The 17,873-nt window shown below is 40.7% G+C and overlaps 1 protein-coding gene across 1 annotated transcript in view; it reads right to left on the bottom strand.

Moving 5' to 3' along the window:
* svopa (SV2 related protein a) overlaps positions 1-11,318 on the bottom strand; it is a 52,238-nt gene extending 40,920 nt beyond the window's left edge. Inside the window, exons 1-2 of the mRNA XM_080208124.1 lie at positions 10,851-11,318; positions 523-683 (exon numbers count right to left, since the gene is read on the bottom strand). Of these exons, the coding sequence (XP_080064250.1) occupies positions 523-683; positions 10,851-10,885 (196 nt within the window). The 5' untranslated portion in view covers positions 10,886-11,318. The remainder of the gene's footprint in view (positions 1-522; positions 684-10,850) is intronic.
* Positions 11,319-17,873: the final 6,555 nt, after the last annotated feature.

Below are 17,873 nucleotides of genomic sequence, written 5' to 3'. Positions count from 1 at the left end.
TAGCGGGAAGTGGGGGGGATGGACCACGCAAAGGGCCTTTGATCTCGGGCGGGATTCTCCAGTCTTTGGGCGAACGCGGCTAGAAAATCCCACCCTTCATGTTTGAGCCTAAATGTCAGGAAGCTTTTCTATCAAATAATGCATCACAGCTGAACCCAAACTGGTCTTGAACAGCACCTAGATATTTTCCACAGGGTGATTATGAGTGAGTACTCTGGTTGACTTGAATCATCCTTGTCAGAGAATGGAAGCAATTTGTGTCTGAGATAAACATGTAGACTGACATCAGTGAAATTATTTCAGGTTAGAAATTGAAGCAGGTATTTGTTTGTCAATATTGTTTGTTCCAGACAATTTCACCATCATTAGCATCTAATTTCAACATAACGTACAAGCAGCATAAGGTGAAAAGTTGGTATTTATTCCTGGCAAATAAATGATCTTGTACATGTTTCCATTCTGTTTATGACACATATTTTTATGATGATACAAGCCTCTTTCTAATAACAATATATACTTTACCATCTGTAGGATTTGCAAAGTCTTTGGGCACAGTGCCTCCATCATCCAGCTCAACTGGCTCGAGTTCAGACTGCACTCCTTCTATCTCAATCTCATGTTCTCCAGAACACGTATCATCTTCTGACCTTGTACTTTCACCAGTGCGACGGAACTTCACTACACTGAAAAGAAGCAAGAAACGAAAGAATCAACACATCACTGCCTTAAAAATTGGTTTGTGTCCTAAAGAGGGAATATTCATCGGCACAATGTTTTGAGAATTCTATTAAAGTATGCTTTACAACCATGAACATAGGGCCCTTTGGAAAGATAGAATCTTGTCACCAGAACTACTATTAACAAAGAGTAAAAAGAAAATGCTGGACAATCTCATCAGGACTGACAGCATCTGTGGAGAGAGAATAGGACCAACATTTCAAGTCTAGATGACTCTGAAGGGATCCATTGGCTCTATTCTCTTTCCACAGACGCTGTCAGACCTGCTGAGATTTTCCAGCATTTTCTGTTTACGTTTCAGATTCCAGCATCCGCAGTATTTTGCTTTTATACTATTAACAAGGGGTTTGGCCATCTCTAATGTCAGTAAAAAATCAATTACTTTTGTTTAAATACTTTTGCTTAAATGATGTCTGTTGATCAGGGAATAGACTGGGACAATTAATTCACCACGATGTATCGGGGAGTTCATTTAACATATATCGTTGCAGCCGTCTGAATAAGTAACTTATCTGGTGAAAATTCATCCCTCTGAGGCAGTCAAATTGAAACTGGACCATAACCCAATTTGGCACAATCTTGGACCACGGATACATGGCCTGCTGGTCTCAATGGCTTATTAACCGCAGCCTCCTCCAGCCAGTTTCAGCCTCAAAGGCAGGTCAACAGTCACAGATTCCTGAAAGATCGGTGGGCCCAGGTTGTGCAGAGAATCCAGGAACAGGGAAAGGCCATCATGAGAGAAGGCTTGCAGTGACCCACAGATTTAATGTGGAGCTAGAAAGAGCAGGAGCATTTCAATAAAGCAAATTATAAAAGACCTTTTATACTCTTTTATAACCAAAACTGTCCACATTGTGCATGCTGCATGCTCTGGTCAAGGTATCAAATCTTGCAAAGGGGTCTCAACATGCTTTATGCCCATAATTTGCACATGCAGAGTGCTTAACAGATGTTTCAGGCATTTGCCCTAGACACTCATGGAGAGACCTTTACCAATATGGGAACTGCACACAAAGTTCAAACTGAGCATGTGCAGACCATCCACCATATTAAACCATTGATGCGTATTGAACAGGCCAACCTGATCCAATTTCTAGAGTGATAAGCCAGTTCATATCATCAACAATTACATCATAAAGGTATGATGGAAAAAATGGACAGATAAAAGATAAGATTTCTTCACCGAGAGGGTGGTGAATGTGTGGAATTCACTACCATAGAAAGTAGTTGAGGCCAAAATGTTGTCTGATTTCAAGAAGAAATTAGATATAACTCTTGGCGATAAAGGGATCAAGTAATATGGGGGGAAGTGGGGATCAGCATATTGAATTCAACGATCAGCCATGATTAAAATGAATGGTGGAGCAGGCTCGAAGTGTCAAATGGCCTATTCCTGCTTCTGGTTTCTATGTTTCTAAAATAATATTAAAATTAGACATAATTATTTTAATGAACTCAACAGGGGAAATCTGTTAAGATGTTCTGTTCCAGAATTGAAATATATTATATGCTCACTTTTGCTTTTAATTGAATGAATCACATGAAGTGAACTCCTACTGCTCTTCAGAGTGGAATCAGCTAACTCAACACAAGTAGAAACTGAACACTGCTCTTTCTGAACTGTATGGCTTAGTACTACTGGGGACCGTGACTCTGACACCAAGCAATCCTAAACCTCAAGCTTAAAAAAAACACTTTCCATAACCCACTAATTACCTTTACTGGTAATTAGTTCATCAAATATAATTGCCTTAAAGTATTCAAAATGAACTGTTTCTGAGTGTTTCTGTCTTCTCATGAGATGATGTGAATGCTTCCACATGGCAATGTGTGCGCAAGGAATAGAAAGATGAATGGAATGATGTAACAGAATTTGGCTTTTATCACATGCCTAGCTAATGTTGTTTAGGGGTTTATGACAGAATATAGGCTTTTTAAAAGACAGCGTTTTGGACTACTGATATATGGCAACAAAGGGTGACATTTCCTTCACCTTGTGGGGTTTTTGATCTAAGTTATGTTTTCCTGAAAGAGCACCTGTTAACAAGGAGTCTGGGGAGAGGACAATTTCTGGTGTCCAATCTCATTGGCTAATTTAAGAATATTTTTTAGTGTAATGTGGAAGTCACTGATAAGGCCCTCATTTGTTGCTCATCCATAATTCCCATTGAGAAGGTGATGGTGACCGAATCAATAACACCATAGTAAAAGCGCCTTTAAGCAACAGAGATCATAATGTGCTAGAATTAGGTGGCTGGGGAGCTGGAATGTGTTTTTTTGGTGATTACCACAGTTCCATTGCAGACTAACCATGACAGAGGTTTGCATCTGGCTGCAGTACCTCAATGCATCACAGAGTAACAAGACAAAATTGATTTAGTTTACCAGTCTCCTCTCAGGACTTCACGGATATTTGCCATGTGTCATTTATCCAACTGCTACTAAATCTGCTTCAGAAACAACTTCCTTCCTTATTCCCTGAAGCATTTCATTCTCCATTGCCTTTAATATGATGTTTTCTGTTGGACTTCCTCGCTTAAGATACAATTGTTTAATATACTTTTTCATCTCTTTTTGATCCTAAAACATCACACCAATTATTTTTCTTCCGCTGTCCCCCCCCATTCCCACAAACCCCTTGACCCCACCCCCCTTCTAGCCAAAGCCGTTGTAAATACTTCAGAGCACCAGGCAGATGTTTTCTTGTATAACATCTCCAGTGACCAGCATCTGTACAGATGGTCATTCATCAGCATCCAGTCCTGGACTGACTCCCCTCAAACATGTCAGCACCAACACATCACATCAACATCATCCCCTGGCCCTGGTACAAGTCTCAGCTCACACAAGAATATCAGCTCAGAGCTCTTATTTAATGGCTCAAATTATATAAAAATGTTTTACTTTTGTTGTCTTTTTCTGTCACTTGAACTTCACGGATGTTAGTAATGTTTTGAATGGTTTGTCAAGTGCACTGCTTGTAGCAATGCTGAAGGCAAGGATGAAGAGTTACCTTCCATATCCAGTGTTGGTAAAACACAAAGTATGAGAAATACTGTGGATTGCATATTTTGCACATTCAGACATTACCGTGCTGATCCTACACACTTCATTAGAAACAGTATCAATCATTTAAATAGCATAACTATTGTTGCAACCAGGTGAGAAGGGGCGAACTGGCTTCCCTCTCTCCAACCTTCTCAGATGGTCATGATAAAGGCTTAAGCTTATCTTGACAAGGCTATGCCTGCTCCAAATCAAATGTATTTAAAACCACTTAACCAAGAAGGAGCCAATCAAACAAGGTTTTCCTGAGTCAAAGAAAGAGCAAATTTATTAAGATGATAATAATATAAAGTCAAACACTCAGCATACATGCAGACACACACACCAAAGAACATAAGGGTAAGTGTCTTTGAGTGTCCTGGAGGCATAGATTTTAAATGCTGTGGCTGATTTGGGTTTCTTGAATGCGGTCAGGCAGAGAAGATATTGCAATTGTTACGAGATCTTGATTCGCTAGTAAGTTTTGGTAGTATTGGCTTCTTCAACCGGACAACATTCTTATTCCAAAAAGAGAGAGAGGGAGGGAGCACAGCCTTCAGCTTGTTTCCTCTGCTGAAGCCCTTCTTGATACTGCCTGTGTCACTAGTAATTTTTCTCAAGTGGCTGGATAGCCTTGCCTTGAAATATTTCACCCACTATGTTTCTCTAAGATGTTTTGGGTGTGTGTCTATCCATGGCAGCCGTTGTTTCGATATTCAGTGTATTGCATTTTAATGTCTCTTCCTTACAAGTTATAATGCGTGCCTGGATTATAGGAAATGTCTCTCTTCAAACTCCCCGGAGCATGATTTGTTTGTTTCTCACCTTCACTTTTAAATGCAGCCATCTGCCCTTTGCAGTTCAAATTGTAAAACTTTCAATCAATTGAAAGTTTAAATGCCATGGCTGGAATTTTCCAGTCTCACATGCCCTGCTACCACTCCAGTGTGAACAGACAATTTGGCACTTAGCCAAATTTCCATTCATTGCAGCAGGGCTGGAGAATCCCAGCTGCAGGCCAGGTTGGAGAATGTTTTTCAAAAATAAAGAGGCGTGGGCTGCTGGCAACATAATTTCTCATCATCCTACCTTCATCCTAGCAAATATATTCTGTGATATTAAAGCCCTTCCTATAATAGACCATCAAAACTACACAGAAGCTGTAGATCTAACCATTGATTCGTACTAATTAATGTTTACCACTTTACTATGTGTCTTTATTTATAGAACCCAGATGCTGTTCCTTTTTTATAATGCTTTGATCTATTTGCTTACCATTCCACTTCCAAAGAATTATATCTTTCAATTGCTGGTCCTCCCTCTTCTGCCATCCCTTCAGTGCCTTTCAAATTAAGTGAAACTCTGTATGCAGTTCAAATTCACAAAAGCCTGACCCAGTGATGACAGTGTTCACAACCGAATCAATTTGATACAACAAATATCTCCATTGGAAGGAGGCTGATTCATGGCTTACTGATGGTTACCTTATGAAAGAAGATTTTTTATTACATTACATCCCCAGCTGAAATGCATCCATTTATTCTACTCCATAAAACAGTCAAGGAAGGCCTTCAAACTAAGAAATATGTTCATAGTTTTACAGCCAAAGGAAATCAGGTGAAATTGCTTTATGTTATTTTTCATAGTGATGTTGCATTGCTGCATCATCTATAATTCATTAAAAAATTCGCACCTGATCCCAACTGCTGTAAGTTTTGCTACTTAACTATAAATAAAAATGCAAAATTGAAGTACAATTTATCAGGAATGTTTGATGGATGAGCGTAAAAGGAGGATTGATATTTGCTCTCCTTGTGTCATTATTCTTCCCTCTCACCTGAAAACTATACTTTGTCTTTACTGTTCAAGTGCAATACAATGGCAGATCAACTCATCTTTTTTTCAGTTCCACAACTTAAAAACCACACAACCTGCAAATGACTGATGGATCTCAATGTCTTACACATGTATTGAGCTTTATATATCCCACTTTTCTCATTGTGCGATCAAATAATTCCACTTGTGATTATGTAATAAAGCTATGTCACAAAGGATTATATTTCCTTCATTTGCAAATAAACTACAAGGTATTTTGAATAGAGCAAGTCAGAGTTCCCAAACGTTTCTGGGTATGGAACTCTCCTTAGCTCCCAAGAGCATTGCAGGAACCCCAAAGATTCTTTTTAAGTTTAAGATAAGTACTTTTTGAGAAATACGTATGAACACAGAAAACAAATGCACAGAATAGATAGTATTTTCTCGTATATCTATATACATGTTTTTATCATCATTAAAACATTATTAGCTTCAACAAAGAATTTAAATCTGACCCCACTTTCCCCTCTCTCCCCATGGTCCTCTCCATCCGTGACCCCTCTCCCCGTGACTAATTCCCCCTCTCTGCCAGCCACTGTCCTTTACTCGCCATCAGCTGCCCACTGTCTACTCTGCCACCTACTGGGCCTTCAATCTACCGCTGCCTTTGCTCTGCCTTTGTTACACTATTGCTAGCCTCTGGGTCTTCACTCCGCTACTTCTTTCACTCCACAACTGGGCCTCTGCCCTGCCACTGCCTTTACTCCATCTCTGCCTTCACTCACCTTTACTCTTAGCCGCGCTGACCTCTATCTCAGGCTTTTAATGCTCATTGACACTTTTTCCAGCTCATTCAGAGGCCATCTATGTAGTGTATTGGCTGCTGATAGGCTGACTAATGTGCCCATCAGTCATCAATGCAGGATTATAACTGCCTCCAATTGGAACAAGCGGGAAGGATAGCTTTTCTCAAAACTGTGAAGTTGTTCCCATGGAGCTTCCTTGGAAGCCTCCCATGGAATTCCAGAGTTCTGCAGAACCCAGTTTGGGGACATCAGGACTAAGTCATGCCTTTTAGTGTGATCACATAAATTACAACTCCCCACTCAATAAACCTCAAATTTATTGAACATCTGAGTATCAGTTCCATTTCTGAGAGGACTCTTTTTATGTCTATTCCAAACACCTGGATAGCACACAAGGAAAATGCACCACTTGATAAGTGATAATTGTCTTTTTTTGGCCCTCACCCTGTCTGCCTTTTCTTTGTATTACAATTAAGTTTCCTATTATAATGTATTCTTTCAAATGACTCAAAGGGCTGGAAGTAAAAACGCAGCAAGGCCAGAACTGGTTTATCTCAAGATATTCAAAAACAGGACGGGGGTGATGTGATACCCTAGCAAAATACCTCACTTAAAATAGGGATTGTTGTATTCAGATATATGAATAGAAACGCATGTAATCTCTTCATTCAGAGGAGGAGTAAAGTCAAACCTGGGAACTATAAACCATCTCTGCACAGGGGACATTAGTAGAAAGTGTCTGAATAGGAATATGTAAAGATTACAATAGATACAGCTTCAGAAAGGAGAGGTTCCAATTCAATTTACAAAGAGGTGACAAGAACAGTGCAACAAGGAGACCGAGTAAATGTTATTAAATTGGATTTATAAAAGGCTTTTGATAACGTTCACATTTATAAAATGGGGAAGTAGATATAAATAGATTAAACAACAAACAAAGGGTGGTTTTAAATGAAGTCCCTTTGCATTGCACAATAATTCTGTTTGCTGATGTGATCAAAAAGCGTGAAAGAGACAGCAACACAAGAGGAGGGAGTTTGCAATTTGGATTAGGATAGATTGCACCAAGACTGGCAAGTGCATTTTAGAATAGGCAAGCGTACTGTTACTTATGCAGGTTCGTATAAGATCATAGAATATAAGATGTGTGAATGTAGGTTAAAGGTTAATGGGTGAGCAACATTTGGAATCTTGCATTGAACATTTGTTCAAGATTTAGACCCAAGGTTATTGTGAACAAAAGTAAAGAAACCACATTCTTTAGTATATTGTCCAGACTAATCATTATAAAACTAACACCTAATACTGGGGATATATTAATTACACACAGATAGTGCCAAAAATGTAGAGCACATTTTGTGCCGAAATTTGGAGCACTGTGTCAGGCTCTGGCATTGAGAGGGTCACAATGACTGCGGAGAAGATACAGAAAAAAATCAACAAAAATGATCTTCATTGCAGAAGAATAATAGACTAGGCCTTGCTTCTGAATCCAACGAATGAACGTTAACTAACAGATGATCTGATTCAGGTAGTTAATGTTATTTAAGCCATAAACACCATTAAAGGTGATATTTGGAGTGATAGATTTAGGTGAAACTGGAGTACATTAAATAAAACAGAATCTGAGATTGAATATACATTTCTTTTTCTTTTCCCAGGTCAATGGAACAGAGTCCCAAAACAACTACTGCAAAGTCATTCCTTCTAGCCCTGTCAGCCAGTGTTGGATTGATTTCTGTGAAATTAAGTGATCATAGCAGAGAAAAAGTAAGTGTAAATGATTATTGGATAATAATTGTTGATCATGGAGCCTAAGGGGGTTTGGGGGGGGGGGGGGGGGGGGGCGGTGTTGACTGTTAGTTTTATATGTGAGGGGGCTCCCAAAATGGCTGGAGTTTTCTGACTCAGGAGGTGATGGTGTGTTGTGCAGAGATCCAATCAAAGAAGGCAGAAATAAACAGAGAGCAGTCGGATGGTCTTCTTATCCTGGATGCAGTCTATACATCATGTATAAATAGAAAATACAGAGATTATAGAATCCCTACAGGGCAGAAGGAGGTAATTCAGCCTATTGAGCCTGCATGACAACAATCCCACCCAGACCCTATCCCTGTAACCTCACCCTGCTAATCCCCCTGACACTAAGGGGCAATTTAGCACAGCCAATCAACCTAACCTGCCCACACCCATGGGCGGCACAGTAGCACAGTGTTTAGCACTGCTGCTTCACAGCTCTAGGAATCTGGGTTCGATTCCCAGCTTGGGTCGCTGTCTGTGTGGAGTTTGCACATTCTCCTCGTGTCTGTGTGGGTTTCCTCCGGGTGCTCCGGTTTCCTCCCACAGTCCGAAGATGTGTGGGTTAGGTTGATTGGCTTTGCTAAAATTGCCCCTTAGTGTCCTGAGATGTTTAGATTAAAGGGTTTAGTGCCTAAATATATAGGATATGGGGGTAGGACCTGGGTGGGATTGTGGTCGGTGCAGACTCGATGGGCCAAATGGCACTGTAGGGATTCTATGATTTCTATGATCTTTGGACTGTGGGAGGAACTTGGACTTTTGGACGTACCCCAGTCCAAAGCTGGCATCTCCACATCTGTGGAAAGAAATCAGAGCACCTGGAGGGAGCCCATGCAGTCAAAGGGAGAACATGCAAACTCCACACAGATAGTGACCAAAGGCCAGAATTGAACCCTGATCCCTGACACTGAGAGTCAGCAGTGCTAATCACTGTGCCACTGCACCACCCTAGTCCCACTGTGTCACCCTGCCACACTAATGATTTGATAGGCACACAACAGGGATGAAAATGCTGGATGAGCTCTGTATTTTTTAGATTTCCAGCATCTATGATATTTTATTTATATACTAATTTAATTGCACAACTCTGAAGGAAGAAATGAAAAGTTTTGGGATTTTGTTGAAGCTTTGCTTATACAGTGTCAGTGCATTGGACTGGCATACAAATAAATTGGGCTGGATTCATATATTTTTCATTCCCTGAGACAAAGGATAATGTCAAGGACCATTTGGTCATAGTTACATTCTTCTGTAATTATATTTACATTATTATTTGTGATGTTTAAGAACAGTCTGTATTAATCATTCGAGGACTGAAGTGTTTTTTTTATCATACCCTCCCTTCAAATAACATTATCATTTTTAGCAATAAAGGCAAAAGACTGCAGATGCAGGAGATCCGAAATAAAGTACTGGAAAAGCTTAGCAGGTCTGGTGCCATCTGGGGAGAGAGAAACAGAGTTGATATCTTGAGTCCAATGTGACTTCTTTGGAATTCAAAAATTTTTCAAATACGTTACAAATTATTAAAAACAATGCTAAGCTTTAAAGCTAACTAAAATGTCTTGACATCGAGCCAAGGACTAAATCCTAATGTCATATCCTGCTGTCAAGACAATGAATACAAAGCAAGTTAATATCTCATCCATGGTGCGCACTGGCTTATATACATAAAATGATAATTCACACAATCGCAGTTTTTAACATCTCTTCTCAGAGGGAAAAAAAACACACAGAAAAGTGTCCCTGACATTGATTTTGAAATTGTTGCAGCAGGATTCACATATAATTTGAATTTAAAAAAATAGTTTGAATCACGCGCTAAATCTTTTAAAGACAGTCAATTTACGAAAGCCCGTTAGTAAAATATACACCTTGTATCAATATTTAAATAACCCACTTTTTCAAAGCAATAACACCTTTAAGGAGATAAGGGCTGTATATGTCTGCACTTCCTGAGAGTTGAACCATAGCAACTATTACTAATCCAAGAACTAGCCACAAGCTTTGAGTCTTTATCACAATATAAATATCGGAATTAATCCCGTTGGAGATTTGTGATTAGATTGCCCCTGTGAAGATATTTAAACTACCGAATGGATTCACTCAGTCAGTACATATGGATCAAGTAAAATTTTTATGCAAAGTGGGAAATAAGGTTAAATAATAGCTGGTTTGACAAAACTAATTTTGAACAATGCATTTTTGAATAGGCGCAATCGACATGTCGCATTCCCTGAGTTTAACAATAACAGATAATTTTTCACACTGACCATCATCAAAACCATATTATCAGGTATATTTTTAATTTCCTGATTTTTATACCATTCAGACTTTAATGTTTTGTCTTTCTTTTGAATCAATTCACTGACAACACTCTCCCACTCAATAACATTGCAGACTTTTAAATACCATTAAACATTAAATTTAGCGTGCACCCTAGCCATCTGTTTAATTTAAAAGTCAATGGTACTTAATTGGTCTCGGTGCTTCTCTTTACACAATCGCGGCCGGTGACTAGAATCTGAATGAGGGTTTGATATTTCAGGCTGGCTGGGGGATGCACAGGCCTAGAACCCATGTCGCCAAACACAGACTTATTCTTGTTTGTCTATGTACATGGTTTGAGGGACTTCGACTTACGGTAGGTGCCGAAGCTGGAAGAGGTCTTCGTCCATGGTGGTACGGTGCAAATGCCAGATGTCCCGGTCTCATCGCTCAGTGAGTGGCAGGGAAGGGAATCGCCGTTCACATTCTCACTGAGAGCGGGAGATTGTCAAAGAAGCAAAACCGAGACGGCTCCAGCTCCAACATACACTCCACAGCGCCGGGTAGCGGCTGTGTGCAATAGCACAGCGCCAATTCTCAGCACTGAGATTCAGCACCGCAGCGCTGGACAGCGACAGGGATGAGCGGCAGAGCGTTACAATGAGCACTGCGTTCAGCACTAGGGCTGTGGACAGCGCCAGAGTTGTTCACTGAGACTCCTCAGCAGGGCTCCTCAATTCTGTTTTATTCGTCTGTATCGCTGGCTCGGCATTGCCCATCTCTAAATTGCGCCGAAGGAGGCAGTAGTGAGATGCAGGTAGTGGGTAATTTACAACAATATGACTCAGGGTTCAAAACCAATACACGGACAGGGTTGGAATCCAACACGACATGTAGAACTAATTAGCAAGATTGTGCAAAACCAGTATTGAGACCATAAGGCATAGGAGCAGACTTTGACTACTCGGCCCATCGAGTCTGCTCTGCCATTCAATCATGGGTGATTGTTGGGACCAAATCCATATTTACAATGGGACCATTTCTAAAACTAGCTTCTTTAGCCTGTGACTCAGTTGCGCACCAGTTGGTTAATCCTTGTTCTGTGCAATGCCCAACGCATCGGATAGAGTTTAGAATGAAATTCGTTTTTGGCAACAATAACTGGATCAATTTTCAGGTTAACTGAAGTAACATAGAAACTAGAAGCAGGAGTAGGCCATTTGGCCCTCTGAGCCTTTGTTGTCATTCATCTTGATCATGGCTAATCATCAAATTCAATATCTTGAATTCCCCCTTCCTCCCATATATCTTGATCCTTTTAGCCCCAAGAGCTATATATAATTTCTTCTTGAAATCAGGCAACGTTTTGGCCTCAATTACTTTCTGTGGTAGTGAATTCCACACATTCACCACCCTCTGGGTGAAGAAAATTCTCAAACTATGATCCCTAGTTCTGGACTCCCCCACTATTGGGAACATTCTTTCTGAATCAATCCTGTCTAACCATGTTAGAATTTTATAAGTTTCTATGAAATAAGTAGTCTCCGTATCAAGGAGGAGAAAATTGCGTTAGTGTCACCCCTTACCACTTGCAAAAATGAATCAATGATTTTGTTTTCTGTTTTAAAAATATGTTGTGGAAGAGTAGTATAAAGGGGAAGGAAGTTGCTACCTTGAGCTAGGCCAAGGGCCAAAAGGGAGGAATGTAAGAGTGAATTAATGGATTTGCTGAAAGAAGGATGGATTTAATATCTCTACATTGAGTAAAATCATCTGCTCGTAACTCAATGTTCTGATGTCAACAGAACTTGCCAGGAAGGCTGTTTACCTTTTAGAAGAACACACAGTTTCCCAGCTATATCACAGACAAGCTTTTGGATGAAGGTTTAATTATAAATCCATGTAGGCATGATTGGAATTTGAAAACCACATTCTGTCTATTGAATAACTGTGTAAACAATATGTTTCAGTGACTTTGAGCTGAGAGCTGTATCTGAATGCTGTGTCTGTAATTGCTGTTTGCAGAGGTGTACTAGAGCTTTGTTTGAGCTGTGCCACAGAAGGGTTCTCCTCCATTGGTTTCTTCGGGGTAATTCCCTCCATGCCTGAATCATGAATAAACTATTGTAAGCTACCCTTGGATCTTCTGTGGTTAGTTAAGACAAGCCCACCACAGCAATTTGGTGTAGCGAGCAGGATTTTTTTTAGGGTCAGAAAGGCTCTGCATTTACCACCATTTCATTTACCACCCTGTTAGTGCAACAAGGATGGCATGGTCGATTAATAAAAGAATCTGACAGAAGAACTCAGGACAGGGAGAACAAATGTAGGAGGCAGAGGCGTGCTGGAAAGTTAGTGCTGCAGTGCAGGTAGGCCAGACCATTACCATGTTAAATTGAGAAGGCAGAGCTGCATAGAAATTAAGCCAGCAGCTTTGAGAATAAAAGATTTCAACTGGAATTTTTCCATCCTACCTGCCATGGGAATCATAGTGGGAAAGGGTGGGTGGAGGAAGGGGTTGGAGGGGGCAGACTATGCAAAGACCCATTGAATTTGGGAGGGATTTTCCAGTTTCAGGGCAAGCATAGTAGGAAAATCCTGCCCTTTATATTTCAGGAAACCACCAGGCCCGCTTTTAGAATTGGAATTGATAAATATCTGGGCATGAGTTGCTACTTTGAGCATTTAAAATGGAATTTACCTGATGCTTATGGGAAAGAACAAACAAATAACATTTGTTAATGCTGAGAATCAAATATTTGATTTCTGTTTTAAAAAGTAGTTATGAAAAGAGTAGTGTAACGGGAAAAAGTTGGCTACCTTGAACTAGGCCAAGGACCAAAAGGCAGAATGTAAGAATGAATTAATGGGATTTGGTGAAAAGGGGATAGATTTACCTTCCTGCATTATAGTAAAATCACCTGCTAGTCCCTCAAGGTCTGGACAGCAACAGAACAACAGCAAGGTTATTTACCTGTTAGAAGAACAGACAGTTTTCCAGCTAGATCACAGACAAGCTTTTGTGTGAAAATTTAATAATAAACCACCATAGGCAAGATTGGAATTTTAAAACAATGTTCTGTATATTGAATAACTGTAAGCAGTCTGTATCTGTGATTTAGAGTGGAGAGCTGTATTTAAATGGTATCCCTGTTATTGCTGCGTTAGAGAGCTAAGGTAGAGCTTTGTTTGAGCTGTATTACAAAAGGGTTCTCCTCCAAAGATTTCTCTGGGGTATGTCAATGAATGGATGAATGTCAAAGAAGACTCACCCTTGTTGGTGATGGCCATTGTTATACTGGAGTAGCTTCCCTTGGGGAAAGCTGAATCAGTCAAACAAATGGTCTAAGTGTAATAGTTGGCATTAATAGTTCCTGTAATTATACAGACTGGACAGGTTGCAGGATCGATCTCCTGTCTGTGTTGGGTGAACTGATCTTAGTTAAAGTGGCAATAGGTGTATTAAAGTTGCCATAATCCCAGATGACCATAGGCTACTTTCCCCTTTGATGGAGAGAGCTGACTGGTAGTAATTTAACCTGACAACCACCACACCTCAGCTGAGGTGTAAAGTTGAGAATGAATAATCTCAGCTGGTATGGGAATTGAACCCACGCTGTTAGCATCATTCTGCATCACTAACCAGCTGTCCAACCAACTGAACTAAATCAACCCCCAACAGGTATATTCCTGTTGGCTTCAATGCCCATGAATTGGGAACATTGCTGTAAGAGTGTGTGTGTGCTTGTGTGTCTGTCTGTGCATGTGTGTGTGTTGGTGTTAGCAGTGATGCTTCCTTTAGTAAATAGCTTAAGGAACTCACTGTTTCAATGTATATGTGATTAATTCTCACTTGGGTGAGGTACTTCTGGGGAAACTAACATATGAACATATGAATGAGGTGCAGGAGTCAGTAGGCCATTCAGCCTCTCCAGCCTGCTCTGCCATTCAATAACTTCATGGCTAATTTGATTGTGGCCTCTACCTTCCTGTCTACCCCTCAATTCCATATTCTGCCTACATCAATAACCTTTGACTTTCTTGTCTGTGTTGGGTGAATTGATCTTAGTTAAAGTGGCAATAGGTGCATTAAAGTTGCATTAATCCCAGATGACCGTAGGCTGCTATCTCCTTTGATGGGGAGAGCCGACTGGTGGTAATTTAACCTGACAATCACCACACTTCAGGCGCGGTCTTAGGTTGAGAATAAATCTCAGTTGAATCTATCTACCTCACCATATAAATAGTAATTGACCCTGCCTCCATCATTCCCCAGGGAAGGGTTCCAAAGATTCATGACTTGCTGAGAGAAAAAAGAATCATCTCCATCTAAAATGGTAGCTCATTATTAAACTGTATCCCTTCATTCTAGTCTCTCCCACAAGGAGAAACAGCTTCTAAACATCCACTCTGTCAGCTCCCCTCAGAACCTTAAACATTTCAATGAGGTCACATTGCTTTCTTCTAAACTCCAATGAATAGAAGTTAGGCATGCCCAACCTTTCCCCAGAGGATAAACCCCAATCCCAGGTATCAGGCGAGTGAATCATCTCTGAACTGTTTCTGACATATTTACATCCTTTTTCAAATAAGGAGGCAAAAACTGTCATTTCTCTAGATGTGGACTCACCAACACCTTGTGCAACTGTAGTAAAAGATCCCTACTTGTATATTCCATTCACCTTGCAATAACCACTAACATTCCATTTGCTTTGCTAATCATTTGTTATACCTGAGGCTAACTTCTTGTGATTCATTTACTGGGACACTCAGATCTCTCTGTACCTGCATTCTGCTTGTCACATCTTTTCCAACCCAGAAATGACCCATTTATCCAAACTCTGTTTCCTGATAGTTGGACAATCTTCTAACCATGCCAATATGTTCCAACCAACACTGTGAGCTCTTAATTTGTGGAATAACCTTTGATGTGGCAACTTGTCAAATGCCTTCTGGAAATCTAAATCCAGTGCATCCACATTTTAAATGTATCCTCACTGCAATAGTGATGAAAGAAGGGCACTGTCCAAGTGTTGAAAAGGGGAGGTAGTCATGCGAACACAAAGATGTTTTGTAAAGAAGAAGAAACCAGTAGCATGGCCATAAAACAAAAAACAATTTGCCACGCAACCCACCTTGCATTTCGTGGTGGTGGGAGGTGGTCCATCATTGGCCAGCAGTAGAATTTTCGGGTCGTTACCAGGGTTTCCTGTTGAGTGCACCCCTCCCGCCCCCAGGAAACCTGCAATGGGAGGGGAGGGGTATGCTATTGGCAGGATCGGAAAATTCAGCCCATGAGTTGAACATATTCACATTTAATCAGGATCTTATAGAAGCGATTGTTTCCTGGTGAAGGGAGCATCACACCCTTCATATAAACCCCTGCTGCACACACTGTGCTTCATTCTTGCATAGTAATCGTGAATGGATTTTAACAATTTATATTTGTGCAATGATGAAATACCACATGCTGCAATTCTGAAATTAAAATTAAATGCTGCAGAAACACAAATGGTAGCATTTGTGGTGAGAGAAAGAGAGTCAATGGCCAGAATTACAAGCCCCCCCTCCCATCCCACACGGCCGCAGGCAGGTTCGGAGGTGGTGGGAGAGAGTACAATTGCTTTAACAGGACTCCCTCTGGGATCTTGCCCACCCTGACCTCGACATAATTTTATGGTGGGGTGAGCAGGGCCTCAGACGAGAAGTCTGTCCATGCCCCGATTAAGGTCTTTATGTGGCCGTTTAAAGGCCTTTTCCCACCCAGCCTCAGTTCCTAGTCTGGAGGGTATCAGTTGGATTAGTGTGCCAAATAGAAGAAGTTAATCATCTTGATCTCAGGCGTGAAGGAGGGATGGATTAATCTGAGTGCTGTGTCTGGAGAAGTTAGAGAGATATCAGCCAATCTGATCGGCTGCCAGCTCTCCATGGATGGATGGAAGTTTTGCCAATCAATGCTCAATTGAGTTTAAAATAGAGCAGGCCTGTCAGAATCAGTGGGATGTGGATGCCAAGCACTTGCCATCCTGAAAGTTCAGGTCTGTTACATTTCATCACACACACGCGCGCGCACACACACAGACAAACATATGCAAATAAACACACACACAAAAACAAACAGACGAACGCAGACACACATGCACACACACACGTACACACACACATGCAAACAAAGACACACACATGAACAAACACACACGCACACACACACAAACAAAGAAGCACACGCACACAAAGATGCACACGCACACAAAGATGCACACGCACACAAAGATGCACACGCACGAACACGGACACACGTGCACACACAGACAGGCACAAACAGACACACAAACACATACATACAGAAATACAGACACATGTGCACACACACCCACACACACACACAACACATGCAAACAGTCACAGACACAAACACACACACACAAAAACAAACACACAAAGACACAAGCACACACAAACACACACGCACACACATACAGATGAACATACAAATAACTACACACAGAAAAAACACACACATATGCATAAACAAGCACACACAGACGCACACAAACATGCACAAAAAGCACACACAGACAAACACTGACACAAACACACACATGCACAAGCACACACACAAATACACACACGCACAAAGCCACACACAGAGAAACTAGATGCCCTACTCCTATTTCTTATGTTTTTATGTTCTTATGTTCATATACACAGAAACAAATACACACACAGACACACATAGAGACACACAGAGAAACATATATACACACAGACGCACACACACAGAAACACATACACAGATATACACACAAACACACACTCAAATGCCCACACATAAACAAACATGCACACATGGACAAACACACATAGACACACAAAACCGTAGCGATAACCGTACAAAAAGATAGATAGATATCACAGTGTCAGGCTCTATTCCCGGTGGTTTGAGGCTAGTGCAGTTGGATGCAGCGTAATTCTGAATCCATCAGTTGTACAATGTTCATTTTTTTAGCATTTGTTTGAAATGGATTTTCAAGAAGAAAGTGTTTTCTGTGATTATGATCTGATGCAGTCTCAGCTTTAGGTGCCTTCACAGCCCTGGTGAGGTTGGGGTAAGCAGGTGAACAGTGGTGTAAATCCATATGCTAATACTATATTGGCCCACTTATCAACCTCTCCTACATCCATTTGAAAATGTCTTCAGAAATACATTCACTCCAATATAATCACTTTGTCCTGTTGACTGGGAACATTACCCAGTTACTTTAAAAATTGTTGAGCGATCAAGACTAAGTGCTATTCTCTGCAGGGTTTCAATTCACTTCTCTGTGGAAGTCAAAGAGACTTAACCACCCAGACATCTGCAGTGCAAACTCTGGGATTGATGCTGAAGAGGCAAGA

This window comes from Carcharhinus amblyrhynchos, chromosome 20, assembly GCF_965287045.1.
Source record: "Carcharhinus amblyrhynchos chromosome 20, sCarAmb.v2.hapA, whole genome shotgun sequence".
In the NCBI taxonomy this organism is placed as follows: Eukaryota; Metazoa; Chordata; class Chondrichthyes; order Carcharhiniformes; family Carcharhinidae; genus Carcharhinus; species Carcharhinus amblyrhynchos.
Note: the sequence above shows the minus strand (reverse complement) of the source record. Positions and strands in the feature narration are given on the sequence as shown.